The sequence below is a fragment of the Anastrepha ludens genome, chromosome 2, assembly GCF_028408465.1.
Source record: "Anastrepha ludens isolate Willacy chromosome 2, idAnaLude1.1, whole genome shotgun sequence".
NCBI lineage: Eukaryota > Metazoa > Arthropoda > Insecta > Diptera > Tephritidae > Anastrepha > Anastrepha ludens.
In genome coordinates, this window is record NC_071498.1 from 37,959,047 (window position 1) to 37,972,216 (window position 13,170).

Genomic DNA, 13,170 nt, shown 5'->3' on the forward strand with positions numbered 1-13,170 from the left:
TGTCAGTCAAGCTAGCTGCTAGCACAAAAGCAGTCAGTTCTATTTTATCGGAACCACCCGATTTATATTCGGCTAAGGACTGTCACTATAGCAGCACAAGTGTCCAAAACAGCAGTGTTGCTACTTTAGTCGTCCAGCTAAATTTTGCAGGCTGCCGTTATGGGAGAAAAGAGACATAGAAATGAACCGTTTTTTGCGGTTTGCATATTTTATTTTTTGCTTTATTCCCATAATACTAGTTCCTTTGTGTAGTTTTTAGAGACGAAAGTATGCGGGAGACTGCTCTTGTGTAAATGAGTAAACTCGACGGTAGCAGAGACCCATTTTGTTGCCCAGAAAAGTAGGCGAAACGATTTAATTCTCGAAACCGGAAAAATAATATTTCAGCGAATTCATCTAACACTTTTCTTTTTCCTTTGACAGGACCTTATGAAAAAGCACGTTTTCTGGATTAACCATTGGATAACCCCGATGGATGGTATAATACGCCAAATAAGACTGATATAAAAACAACTACTGCATACTATTTTAGCAAGATGAGTCTTTCTTAAGAAATGAGCAGCAGGTTTTGTGGTTTAGCTGAGATAAATCAAAATAAAATAAATAATTGGCGCGTACACTTCTGTTAGGTGTTTGGCCGAGCTCCTCCTCCTATTTGTGGTGTGCGTCTTGATGTTGTTCCACAAATGGAGCGACCTACAGTTTCAAGCCGACTCCGAACGGCAGATATTTTTATGAGGAGCTTTTTCATGGCAGAAATACACTCGGAGGTTTGCCATTGCCTGCCGAGGGGCGACCGCTATTAGAAAAATGTTTTTATTAATTTTGCTTTCACCGAGATTCGAACCAACGACCTCTCAGTGAATTCCGAATGGTAATCACGCACCAACCCATTCGGCTACGGCGGCCGCCGAGATAAGGTCCTAATATTTCGGAGCTTAACAACCAAAGAGCTATATTCTATAAATTACCTATGATTGAAATGATCTGTTTTTAAGAATCTTACGTCGAGGCGTGAGTATATTCCAACCTTAATAATAAAAGAACGAATCTATTCAAATCAGCTGACACCAAAGAAAGGGTTGAACTCAACCCACGAGCACAGCTCGCTTCTTGGGCTGCAGGCGGGAGGAAAAAGATGGGAAGTACGAAATAACTGGAATGTTTGAGACTGACTGGAGAAGCAACAGTGTACAACTTAGCAATTTGTTCGTTAAATTTCTGTCAAAATTAAAATTTTGATCCCAGATAGAGATCGATGGTTAATTCCAGAGAACCTATTAACGGGATGTCAGCGCACTTTCTATACCGACGAATCCAAAACAATGAAGTAATGCTTGCATACTACTAGGCTCTTTGTCTATGTAGGTATCAACTCTACATCGATTCCATTATGGATTGATGACTTCATGAGGTCTACCCAACGAAGACGTTGGTCTGAGCTTATCCTGTCTTAAGAACGAGGACACTGCAGAGCATTTTCTCTGGTTTTTCTTTTTTCTGGAATCAGACTTAGGCTGTTGGGTTGTGATGTATTGAGTATTGATAAAGTTCATACTCTTCCTTTTCCGGATCTCTTAGGATTCAGGAAGAGTGACCTCAACCCAATTTTTTCCGTCTTACCATCCATACTGTATCTATCCTTCCTCTATTCTTTCCACTGTAATCTATCGGAGCGTAGTACAAGGGTCTTCCTGTCTGAGTGTTTGGACTTGTTCAACAGCCCACAAATCTAATCTAGTCTAATCTACGGATGGATATCGCAGGTGAATAGAGACTCCTCTCTAGTTAAACAATCTTATTTTATCAACATATTTTCTAGATACTCCAAATTACCAGAGTTCACCTTATACGCAATCCATTTAAAAGCTTTGCTGCTCCACAATTGCCGTGCCACAACAGTCAATGGTCGTAAGCGTATAAACTACATTGCATCTTGGCATACAACTACATATGTATATGTATGTATGTACATATGTACCTACACATAGAGATTAGCAGACTAGCAGGTTATTTGGTTGGTTAGTAGAGTATTTAGTTGCTGTCGTCTACAAACATAGATACTTGTTTTGCTTCGCCAACAAGTTTACAGTTTGTTTTGATCTGCACACACATATGTACATATGTCTATTTGTATATATGTATAAGGTATTGAGAGTATGACATATGCGGCAAAAACTGACGACTTTTTATAGTTGACTACCCGAATGAACTGAGCTGAAGTAAAGGTGCATTTGGTGTCTTTTTGACTATCTGCTGATGTTTTTGTCTGCCATTAAGTTTCATCTTTTTTATATATCTTTTTGAGTTCTTTTTGATTGTCATCCATACACACATAAACATGCGATCAGTTATGTTTTTAATTATTGTATCCATATGTATGTAGACATAAATATAATTGAATTTAACATTCTTTAAACAAGTGGATTAGTGGTCTGACCATTCACTGTCAATGTTTAGTTACGGCAATCGAGCGTATTGATTGCTCTGAATGAGACTTTCGATATGATTGGGTTTCTGGGTTGCTATTAAAGAGCTGCTAGGAAAGTTCTTGTGGTTTATGTAGAGCATGTTTAAAGGCCTGCATATAGAAATCATATAAAATACTTAAGAGCTAACTTAGATGCAAAATGTATTATAATATAATTTTTATCATCAAAACATTATCCTATGCATTCAGTAATATTAACAAATATAACGAAAACCCAGATATTATCAAACCTCTTTTATGGGTTATCTATCTATGGACACTGTGCGTGCAGCAATATGAAAAGCTTACTACCGCCAGCGGAGAAGCCAGACGATGCCTCCTCACAACAGCAGGACTCCCCATTATGAAAGAAATAACAATATAAAATAAAGAGTTTTCCAATAACAGGTGTTAGGTGTTAAACAGGAGAGATGATCAACGATTTTTTATGGGCGGAATTGGATGGTATTGATCTGGACGCGGCGCTAAGTGCCACAGAAGCAACCAAAACAATGATATTTTACGGGAAAAGTTTCCAGACCGTGTTATCTCTCGAAGAGGTGATCACAATGGACCACCGAGATCTTGTGATTTAACACCTTGTGACTTTTTTCTTTGGGACCACGTCAAAGAGAAGGTCTACGCCAACGGCCCAGGGTTGTTTCAAGACCTCAAATATGGAGTTCGTGAGGCTAGGGCAGCCACTTTGCAATTCAGTTATGGAAAATTTCATGAAAAGGATATTTTCCTGTAAGCGTGGTCGTGGTGGTCATTTGCCTGATGCTATTTTCCACTATTAACGGCGTACCTTCTTCTTTATAATGAAATAAACATCCGATCGTTTATATTAAAAATAGCATTTTCTTTGAATATCAAAATAACACCTCGTATTGGAAAACCCTTTACTTTAAAGTTAATCAATAAAATGAAATTTACTCGTCGGCATCGCTCGGCATCTTAAAAAAAATTAGATGTCCTCACATACGAGGTTCTATATTATCTTGATTCGAGATGTCGCTCCTTAAATGACGACAAGTTTCTTCAATGACACTTTTACTGTAGTTCTTCTTAAAAATATCATGTAAAAGTATATATTATTAAGGAATAAGAAAAGAACGCAATTGTATTCGATACAGTTCACACGGTGGTAAGGAGCAAAACGGTATTGTGTCGCACATCAACTATAACAAGGTGCACAGACGGAGCGAAGAAATTAGGAGTACCTTCTACACTGGAGTATACCTACATTTAAAAGGAAAATCCAGGATTGGGCCCTGCACTGGTACACAGATGACTCAAAGACCTCAGAAAGCATAGGCGCTGGAATTTACGACTCCAGAACCAAGCATTCTGCGGTGATAGTTTTCCAAGCATCTTCTAAGCGGAAATGTATGGCATCTGTCTATGTGTAGAGATCAACTTAGACAGAAATTTCCGGAAAGATCGTCAGGCTGTACTCGTGGCTCTGTTGTCCTGTGAGTTCAAATTCTCACTGGCCCTTGAGTGTATCGAGAAACTTCTACTTCATCTACTAGAAAGTCACAATTACATCCGGCTAATTTGGGTCGCAGGACACACGGATATAACTGGGAACGAAATAGCCGACGCATTGGCGAGAGAGAGACTGCAGCCTCGCCTTTAATAGAACCCGACCTCTTCCTTGCTATGGGACAACACACTCAAGGAGAAGCTTAGGAGAGAAGAGCCAGGGATAAGGGATAAACTGAGAATGCCCACGGGCATTCTCACAGGCCACTGCAGACTGCGAAGTCATCTGAACATGATCGGGATTTGGTCTACGGACTCTTGTGTCCAAACCACTTTCTCTTGGAATGCAACGGAGAAGGTTGAGACATCTTGGCCAATTGCAGCCAGAAGAAAGACACATACGCTCAATACAACCCAGCTCTATCCTCAGTTTAATAAGGGAACTTGGTCTGGTTGAGGTACTGCCATGAGTAGAGGGCAGAAAAGTCGAAGAGGTCGAAGTGGAAACCTCATAGTGTATTTGTCTATCTAAGCCGGTAGTTATTTACCAATTATTTACCGTCTCATCTATTATTTATTGACATCAGCAAAAGTAAAAAGAGCAGTACATCACAACAAATACATACATAATCAAACAGCTTGCAACAAATTTTTAACAGTAAAAGTGAAGAAACGAGGATCTACTCAACTATAGGATCTGCATTGAGGCCGGTGGGCCAATTAGATGTCCTAAATTCAGTAGTTTTCGCGAAGCGTTGTAGGATGAGAAAAAAAAACAATTAGCCAAATGAAGTTTTGGGGATAGTTTAAAATATATTTGAACTAAAAAAAAAATTTGTACAATCTCCAACAATATATTGTAAGCCGAGTTATCAATAGATTCCCAGAGCGCCTTGCCACTGAAGTATCCAACTTCTGTACAAGATACAACTTGCAATTTTCATCTGAAAACAAAAAAAAAAGATTATTAATTTTGATGTAATTATCTTCGATGTGAACTAAGAAAATTGGGAGAAACACGTAAAATTCGAATTTTTGGTGAAGGTAGAAAAAAAAGTGGTTTTTCAAGGAAAAAAAAAATCTTCAACTGGGTAAAAAAGTCGCTTAAAAAAAGTTTTTGGATGTTTTTTTTAGTTCACATAGAAGAGAAATCAATACTGAAGATAACGCATTTTGAATGAAATGGATAGCTCGTTTAGTTTTTTTGCAATCGTGTACATAAATTAGGTAAAATCGTGAAAATGAAAAGCCGAGAAAACGCGCTTCAAACTACAACAATAAGCGCACGGTTGCTCGACGACGCACTACGCTCGGCTCTGTAGCTCTGCAAATACTTGGAATTTAACTCTGAAAATTTGTGTCTCATGTTCTTGAATATCTAAGCTATTGATTTCAGGAAAAAAATCGATTTTTTTGACCTTGTAATTGGCCCGCCGGCCTTGATAACTGCAAACCGCGATACTAGCCTTCTGTTCCCGCCCCATATGGCGCTCGCAACAGGGAAGTAGAAATACCAAACTACGAATATTTGAGTTCACGCTTTCTAAGACATCCTCCTGGTACACTTTTGCCCCGGCCTTAACCCCTTTTTCGCAGAAATCGAGAGTTGTAACGCCTTTACAAGACTCTCCGCATCAAACCATTACGGAGGCTGGATGGTGGCCACGATGAACCCTTGGAGCAAACTTTTTTGCGGCTTTAGAAGCTTTAGCATAGATTTTGTCGTTTTGCTTATTAAAAACTTTTTCAACAGTGAAGATTTACTCATCTGTGAAAATAATAATAGGACTATGAATAAGTTCGTGCGGTTTTTTTTCGAAATTTGAAACTTTATTGACGTAAAATGGTTACAAATTTAATATTCAAAATATTGTCCATCGCTTACTACTACTTTTTCCCATCTTTCTGGCAATTCACGGATTCCCTTTGTGAAAAATTCGGTCGGTTTTGCCGCAATCCACGAATCGATCCATTTTTTGACTTCATCGTAATTACGGAAGTGCTGGTCAGCCAGGCCATGTTGCATCGATCGGAAGAGATAGTAATCGGATGGCGCAAGGTCTGGACTATACGGCGGGTGGGGTAGGACATCCCATTTGAGCGTTTCTAAGTATGTTTTGACCACTTGTGCAACATGTGGCCGAGCATTGTCATGTTGCAAAATAACTTTGTCGTGTCTATCGGCGTATTGCGGCCGTTTTTCTCGCAGTGCTCGGCTCAAACGCATCAATTGTCGTCGGTAGACATCCCCCGTAATCGTTTCATTCGGTTTCAGTAGCTCATAATACACAACACCCAGCTGGTCCCACCAGATACACAGCATAACCTTCAGGCCATGAATATTCTGCGCCGACGTCGATGTTGAAGCATGGCCAGGGTATCCATACGTTGCCCGACGTTTTGGATTGTCGTAATGGACACACTTTTCATCGCCAGTCACAATTCGATGCAAAAAACCCTTTCTTTTGTGCCGTTGAAGCAGTTGTTCGCATGCCATAAAACGGCGTTCAACGTCTCTTGGCTTCAATTCATACGGCACCCAATGGCCTACCTTTCGGATCATTCCCATGGCTTTTAAACGTTTGGAAATGGTTGATTGATCAACTCCCAAAGTTTTTGCAACCTCTTCTTGCGTTTGAGCCGGATCTTGATCGAGCAATTCCTCCAATTCGGTATCCATGAACTTTGGCGGCGCACCCTCGCGTTCTTCGTCTTCCAAGCCAAAATCACCACTTTTAAAGCGTGCAAACCACTTCTGGCACGTTCGCTCAGATAGAGCATGCTCACCATAAACTTCCACCAAGATACGATGACTTTCGGCTGCTTTTTTCTTCATATTAAAATAATGAAGAAGAATTCCCCGCAAAAACACATTATTTGGCACGAAATTCGACATTTTCAAGTGTGGTAAAAATATTGTTGTTTACGCTTCAAATAAAAAACTTATACTGACGTTTGTGCCTTACGACAGTAGCTCTCCAATGAATGTTTGGAAATGTGGATCGATGGAATAATAATCAAGTTACGCCATCTGTTGTAAAACCGCACGAACTTATTCATAGTCCTATTATTTTCCTGGCCGTTGACCGCGTGCCACCGAAGAAGCTGCTTACATTTGTCGAGCCTAATTTTCTTCCAACGCGTTGTGAAAAGGTGGGCTGTTGAGCGACGTAAGGCTTGCATATGGAGATCATCTCTAATTAGTCTTAGCATCGATCTGGTCGATACATTCACTTCCCTGGACATGATTTTGTGCTATCTAAAGGGATTCCTGCGAATTCTTTCTCGAACGACTTTTATGGTTGCACTGGTTCGAACCACGCGAGGACAACCATTTCTTTTTCTGTCTGTCACTTCAGACGTTTGGAGATGTTTGTTTACCGCACTAACATTCTCAAAATATGCTAAGTGGCTATAAACAATGTCACTTGCTCATTGCTAAATTGTTGTTGTATCTCACACAAATTTATGGCTTGGTGAGTAGTGAAATTCTCTAGCTACCCGAGAAGTGATGGGTCGAAGAAGCAATTTTTATTTTGGCAGAAATCATAAGATTCTGGCCCATAGTGTTTATCAACTATTGAAAGACGACCGTGATAAGCAATCGTTTTAATACGAAGCTTGTTTTAATTACATTGATTTACTGATAATTGGAAAGTATAGCCAAGTAAAAAGTGTAATATATGAATAACCGCCAAGTAGTGCGTTGGAACACATAAACACTAGTATTCGCTTGCACGAGCACTACATTCTTTATTTTATTTTTATTTGTTTGCTGTAGTTTATGCCAGTACCTAAAACCGGCTTTTACCATGAAATTGTAACAATTATTTTCTTAGAAATGCATGTGTATATGTATATATGTGAGTGTGTGCTTATTGAACTCAAAGCGATTGAAATGCTGCAAAATTCCATAAGTGAGTCGTAAAAGACAAAAATAAATAACAGAACCAAAAATAAATAACAATATAGGAGCAACAGCAAGCTTGCAACAAGACTAAGAAACACATTTCGCTTTCCATTTTTACAGTTGTTTTTTTACATATTTTTTAATACACATTTTTATGACTGAATAGCGTCATAGTTCTTAAAAATAATATAAATACCATAGAAAAGTTGTGCATATAACAATAAAAAGCAAAATATTTATTGGCGCAGTTTCGCTGGATTTGTCACTTTCTCCGCACTCACACTTGCACATATGTAAGTGCTGGCACTACGTATACCGCATTCTATATTTCGCCTACATTATAACATGTAGTTTTTCTTTTTATAAAATAAAATTGCGCGTGCTTTTATATTCGCCCATTTATTCTTCGCACACTAAAATCACTTGTCACAGATCTTCAGCAGTGCAATAACCTGATCTTAGCTGGCGGTCAAGGTCTGTTAGTTGTTGAATTCAGACAGACCACCCAGCTCATTTGCATTACATTTCATTATCATTTTGATGACAACATCTGTTTGTAATTCTTTTCCATAGCGTGTTGGTTTTTATTTTGTATCTCTTGACTTGTTTGAATAATTTGATGGCATTTCCTTGCATTTGAATTGGTAATTCATTTCTTCATTCAAGCAACGCCAGCAAGTGTGTGGCCAGGTTGCTTTTTTTTGGCTTTTACAGCTCTGATTTGGTATCGCACGGCCTGTATGCATGCGCTTGTTTATAATACCCACAACATTTTTCTTCATTTATGTATGCGCATTTATATTTTACCCTTTTTTAAGTATAAAATAATTGATAACGATTTTGTAGTTATAACACCGTTGCCTGGAAAACGCCACTTTTAAAACTTTCGTATTAAGTCCACGTTGAAGAACTTTGAAATAATTAAATTTCTTATTTGTTCGCTAGATATTTTTTTGAAGAGATTTTTAAAGCAATTTCTTCAGAGATCCAGGCTTTCGGGTACACCCAAAAGATCTCCAGAGCACGACAATTTTTTATTGACTTTTATAGTACACAGGAATGCGGTGGTGGGATGGCTGACATTCACTGGCACGTTTGGAAGAGATTTCACATTTTTTCAAACATGTTTTCCTATATTCTGTGGAAAGAAGTGTAGAAAAAACGATATATACACAATACTATGTAGTTTTCAACCACGCCATGTATTTAGGCATATAGTAGCCGGGATGATCCTGCATCTACATATGTAAAAGTCCATTAATGCCTATCTCAGCACCCAACTTGTAACATGCTTAGACGGTCAAAACTACTTACTGTAGTAGTCTTTTATGCTAGGTTGTAGCAATTTTCTCTTTAATTCCTTATAAGGCAGCATTAGTGTATCCAAACCTTTGGCGAAATCCGAGCAGCTCGCGCTCGTCTCTATTGGCCTTAAGATTTCTAATAGTTCTTGTGTTAAATTAAAGGCCTTGTTTATTAGTTGTATTTGCTTGCGTGCTTCCCCATGTTTTTCTTCATGTATTTTGGCATGTTGCATCGGCATTTCGGTAATCTGGCTATTTTCATCCAAACTAAAACCTTCAGTTTGATGAAATTCAATAACAGCTTCTTCTTCAGACTCGAATCCACTGATTTTTTCATTGTCGGCGTTATCAATATGTACTGGCATTCCGTTGATAATGTGATTCGATTCTTTTGTAACCTTATCCGCAGAAATGTCAGTACCTTCCGATTGCAAATCCTGCTCTGAGCAGAAGCTGATGAGTTCATCATTTTCATTTGAATCTACCGGTTCTGATGGCATGGCTAACGTTTGCGTGCATAATTTCTCAAAGCCACCTGCATCAGTTTCGTTTGACGTCTCATTTCGTTCCTGTTTTTCCGCGCATTCGCTGCCGTCTTCGAGTTTTAAATGTTGCTTTATATCTTCAATGGTCATATCAGCGAAACCTTTTCCTGGTAATTGCCTGCCATTAATAGCAATGTGTGTAACTTCGTCGGTAAGCTGCGAATCGCAGAAAGGTTCACGCACAATCTAAAAATAAAAATGGAATTGAAATGTTTCAACATTCCAAATTTGTTCAACAAGGCTAATGTTCACTTTGCAAAAGGAGTAGTGCACAATAAAAAACTAAACACTCACCTCTGGCCAAAGTCGATGCCAGCCACTCTTCCAGCAATCAACACTGATGTCATCTAAAGACTCTTGTATAATATCAATTGCGTCAGCAATAGAATACTTTTGCCAGGCCTTGTACAAATTCGCTTCAGTCTTCACTTCCAAACGATGTACTAAATGTGCCAGAAAACTTCGTAGGTATTTGCACTGAAATATCGGTAATAAACTTTGCGTAAGTGGCTGTAATAATTGTGATGTATTTGGAGGCAAGAATTCCACACGCAAAAACGAATCGTCGTATGCTGGCAGCACCATTTGCTTCAAATTACTACCTAGTAAAAGCAAACAATGTTCAGGCATTTCCATAACTTGCAAATAATTGCGTACTGTTGGGGTGAAACACTGTGTTAACCAATCGTGAAAATGTGACGGTGTCACTTTGGGCAAACCCTGGGAGTGGCGTCCTCGCGAACGCCAAAATACGGGTAATTCACTAATTTTTGTCGTGCGTAGGCAGTAAGGTGTTCTACTCCTATGAATTAACATTGGTTTGACATAAAAATTACCTTCCGCATTGCTGCAGAAAAGCAAACTTATTCGATCATAGCCAACTTTATCGCGTGATTTATCCGTTATCGCAATGAAAGTTCTGTTGGGCATACGTTTCCATGCAAATGAGAACTCAACGGCAGTAAACACTTGATGTGGCTGATAACCAGCACATTGCACCAGCTCTGCGAATGTTGCTGGGTATGCAATGACCGCTGAGAAGTCAACACTTTCCGATTCGAAGATAGAGCGAAACTCTAAATTATATCGTTTACGAAATTTCATAAACCAGCTTTTGCTGGCTTTGAATTCACGAAATTCAAATTGCAGTTCTTCGCTCGCCTTTATTTTCTGGTGGTTATGCGTTGTTGTTGTGTCATGTTTGTTCTTCTTCAATTCTGTGTAAATTTCCCTTGCTTTGGCACATATGCTGGAAATAGTTTGAGCTCCTCCTTGTTGACGCTGTTCTCCATACCACCCATATAATTGCTGCTCCATTTTTTCTAGTATTTCATCTCGTGGAATATACGCAGCGGAACGATAGGTATTTTTCGTACACTGTTCGGCATATTTGCGCAACTGGACCTCACAATGCAGCAGGGAACGTATAGTACTATCGCTGATTTCACAGTCTCGACTTATATCCATTGGGCGTTCGCCCGCTTTCAAACGATCCAGTAATTTTATTTTATCTTCTATTGTCAGGCAGCGACGCCTACGTTTTGCACTAGTATCTCCAATTGCTTGTGGAGGAGCTTCCCGTCTTTTAAGACCCGACATTGTGCAAACCCTAAAAAAATAAAGGACAAGTTAGGGAAGCCACTAATAAGTGTACTGAAACGCTTACCTATTCGCTGTTTGCAGTACTAAAATATTGTGTACATATTTTTTAAATCTATTATTTTTTAAATAGGCACTATAGGCACTTCCACTAAAGCAGAAAATACTCTTATGAATGCCGAAACATTTCCTTCGACAATAATAGAAATATTTATGCAACTGAAATTAAAACTCAAGCACTAGAGATATTTGTATTTACTTACAATTCAATTTGTTTAATTTTCAGCTCCGTTTAATTTAAAATCAAAGAATATGCAGGAATGTTAGTAGTATGGACAGTAGTATGCCACAGCTGACAATAGCTCGAACATGAATAAATTATCGGCCTGTTATCGATTTACTATCAATTTCGGAAAAGTTAGTAGACTTATTAATCGAAATAAAAGCCGGTTTATTAGTGAGAATATTGTAATCTGGTAATAAACTTACCTCAATGTAATCTATTTTTATAAATTCCATTGACGAAAATTGCATTGTTTCAAAGGGCCCGTTTCACAAACGAAGAAATTTATGCTTATAAAACAAATTTTCGGTTGTCAACTCAAATGTTTTGAGGACATTTTTATTGTCGTATTGCCGACGTGTTTACATCTTGCGTATTGCATAAAAATTAAACGATAATATTTATAAATTTTTGTGTACATTAATTTTGGTAATACTGTAAGGAAATATGTCCGATTATTTGACAATACATTTCATTAATACCAGCACTAATAGTTTCAGCAAAAGCTTCCAAATTTTTTTAAATTTACTTTAAATAAAACTATAGACATTCTTTTAGAATTATTGTAAAAGAATGAGCACAAGGCGGAATGAAGTGCACATTCTATTCGTAGGCTATTCGCGACCAGATAGTAATGATTCCACTGCCATGCGTGCGAATTGCACTTGCACTTTAATAAAAACTCGTAACGGACGCAACATTATCGTCGATACGCTCACCGCCTGGGATGGAGAACGCCTCACGGAGGTACTTCGGAACCTACACGGACTTCAGCCAGAAGATATACATGTGGTTGTTTGTACACATGGACATTCCGATCACACCGGGTGTAACTACCTCTTCCGTGCAGCACAATGGCACATAGTTGGTGCCTGCGTTTCCAATCGTGACAAGTATTTGGATTGTGCATTAACACGTGGAGAATCTGAACCATTTCAATTATGCGGCGATGATGTGACAGTAGTACGAACACCAGGACATACTCTTAGTTGTGTATCAGTGTTGGTGCGTGACACTGCCCATGAAGGCGTAGTGGGCATTTGTGGTGATCTTTTTGAACGTGTCGAAGATATAGCCGACCCTACTATTTGGTTGGAAGCGGGCAGTGAAAATGCTTCTTCACAGAGGCGCCAACGTTTACGTTTGGCAGAGTTGTGTGACTATATAGTACCAGGTCATGGTCAAGGTTTCGCTGTAACATCACAGATGCGAGAAAAGTTGCGCCAACAATTGAATGCGTGCAATTCTGGCGAACATTTGGAAGATGTTTTTATGTAACCTAAGCAATCGACAAATATACTCGGACGTAATGTAGAAAATAAAAAGTCGTTAAAAAGACTTCATATTCTTATCCATATTATATATTACTTTTCCCATTCTATAGCTTCCAATATGCAATAGACGGACAAGAATTTAAATAATATTTAAGGTAAATATTTCCTTATTTTTTATTTGGTATTCTTCAATTGTAATTAGTAACGGCTAATTTTGGTATATAAATTAGAAGTGTTGTAATTCGTTTTAAAAGTGAATGACTAAAAATCAGTTGATGCTTTTGAATTTTTCGTACA

The 13,170-nt window shown here is 38.5% G+C and overlaps 2 protein-coding genes across 4 annotated transcripts in view; one reads left to right on the forward strand and one right to left on the reverse strand.

The window, feature by feature from the left end:
• LOC128868866 (8-oxo-dGDP phosphatase NUDT18) overlaps positions 1-11,862 on the reverse strand; it is a 32,325-nt gene extending 20,463 nt beyond the window's left edge. The window contains exons 1-6 of one of the 3 annotated variants that reach the window (XM_054111427.1): positions 11,806-11,862; positions 11,580-11,716; positions 11,384-11,506; positions 10,012-11,326; positions 9,183-9,903; positions 7,639-9,106 (exon numbers count right to left, since the gene is read on the reverse strand). In XM_054111427.1, coding sequence (XP_053967402.1) covers positions 9,075-9,106; positions 9,183-9,903; positions 10,012-11,316 — 2,058 coding nt within the window. In that variant the 5' untranslated portion in view covers positions 11,317-11,326; positions 11,384-11,506; positions 11,580-11,716; positions 11,806-11,862 and the 3' untranslated portion in view covers positions 7,639-9,074. Of the gene's footprint in view, positions 1-7,638; positions 9,107-9,182; positions 9,904-10,011; positions 11,327-11,383; positions 11,507-11,579; positions 11,717-11,805 lie in introns of those variants that run through there. The other 2 variants (XM_054111417.1, XM_054111432.1) reach the window with 2 other exon arrangements.
• A 187-nt stretch (positions 11,863-12,049) lies between these two features.
• Positions 12,050-12,937, forward strand: LOC128868886 (metallo-beta-lactamase domain-containing protein 1). The gene has a single exon (XM_054111460.1). It carries the CDS (start codon positions 12,173-12,175, stop codon positions 12,875-12,877), a length of 705 nt encoding a protein of 234 aa, XP_053967435.1. The 5' UTR covers positions 12,050-12,172; the 3' UTR covers positions 12,878-12,937.
• The last annotated feature ends 233 nt before the right edge of the window (positions 12,938-13,170 follow it).

Excerpts from the sequence above, each read along its gene's own strand:
- LOC128868886 (XM_054111460.1), top strand. The coding sequence starts at position 12,173 with ATGAGCACAAGGCGGAATGAAGTGCACATTCTATTCGTAGGCTATTCG.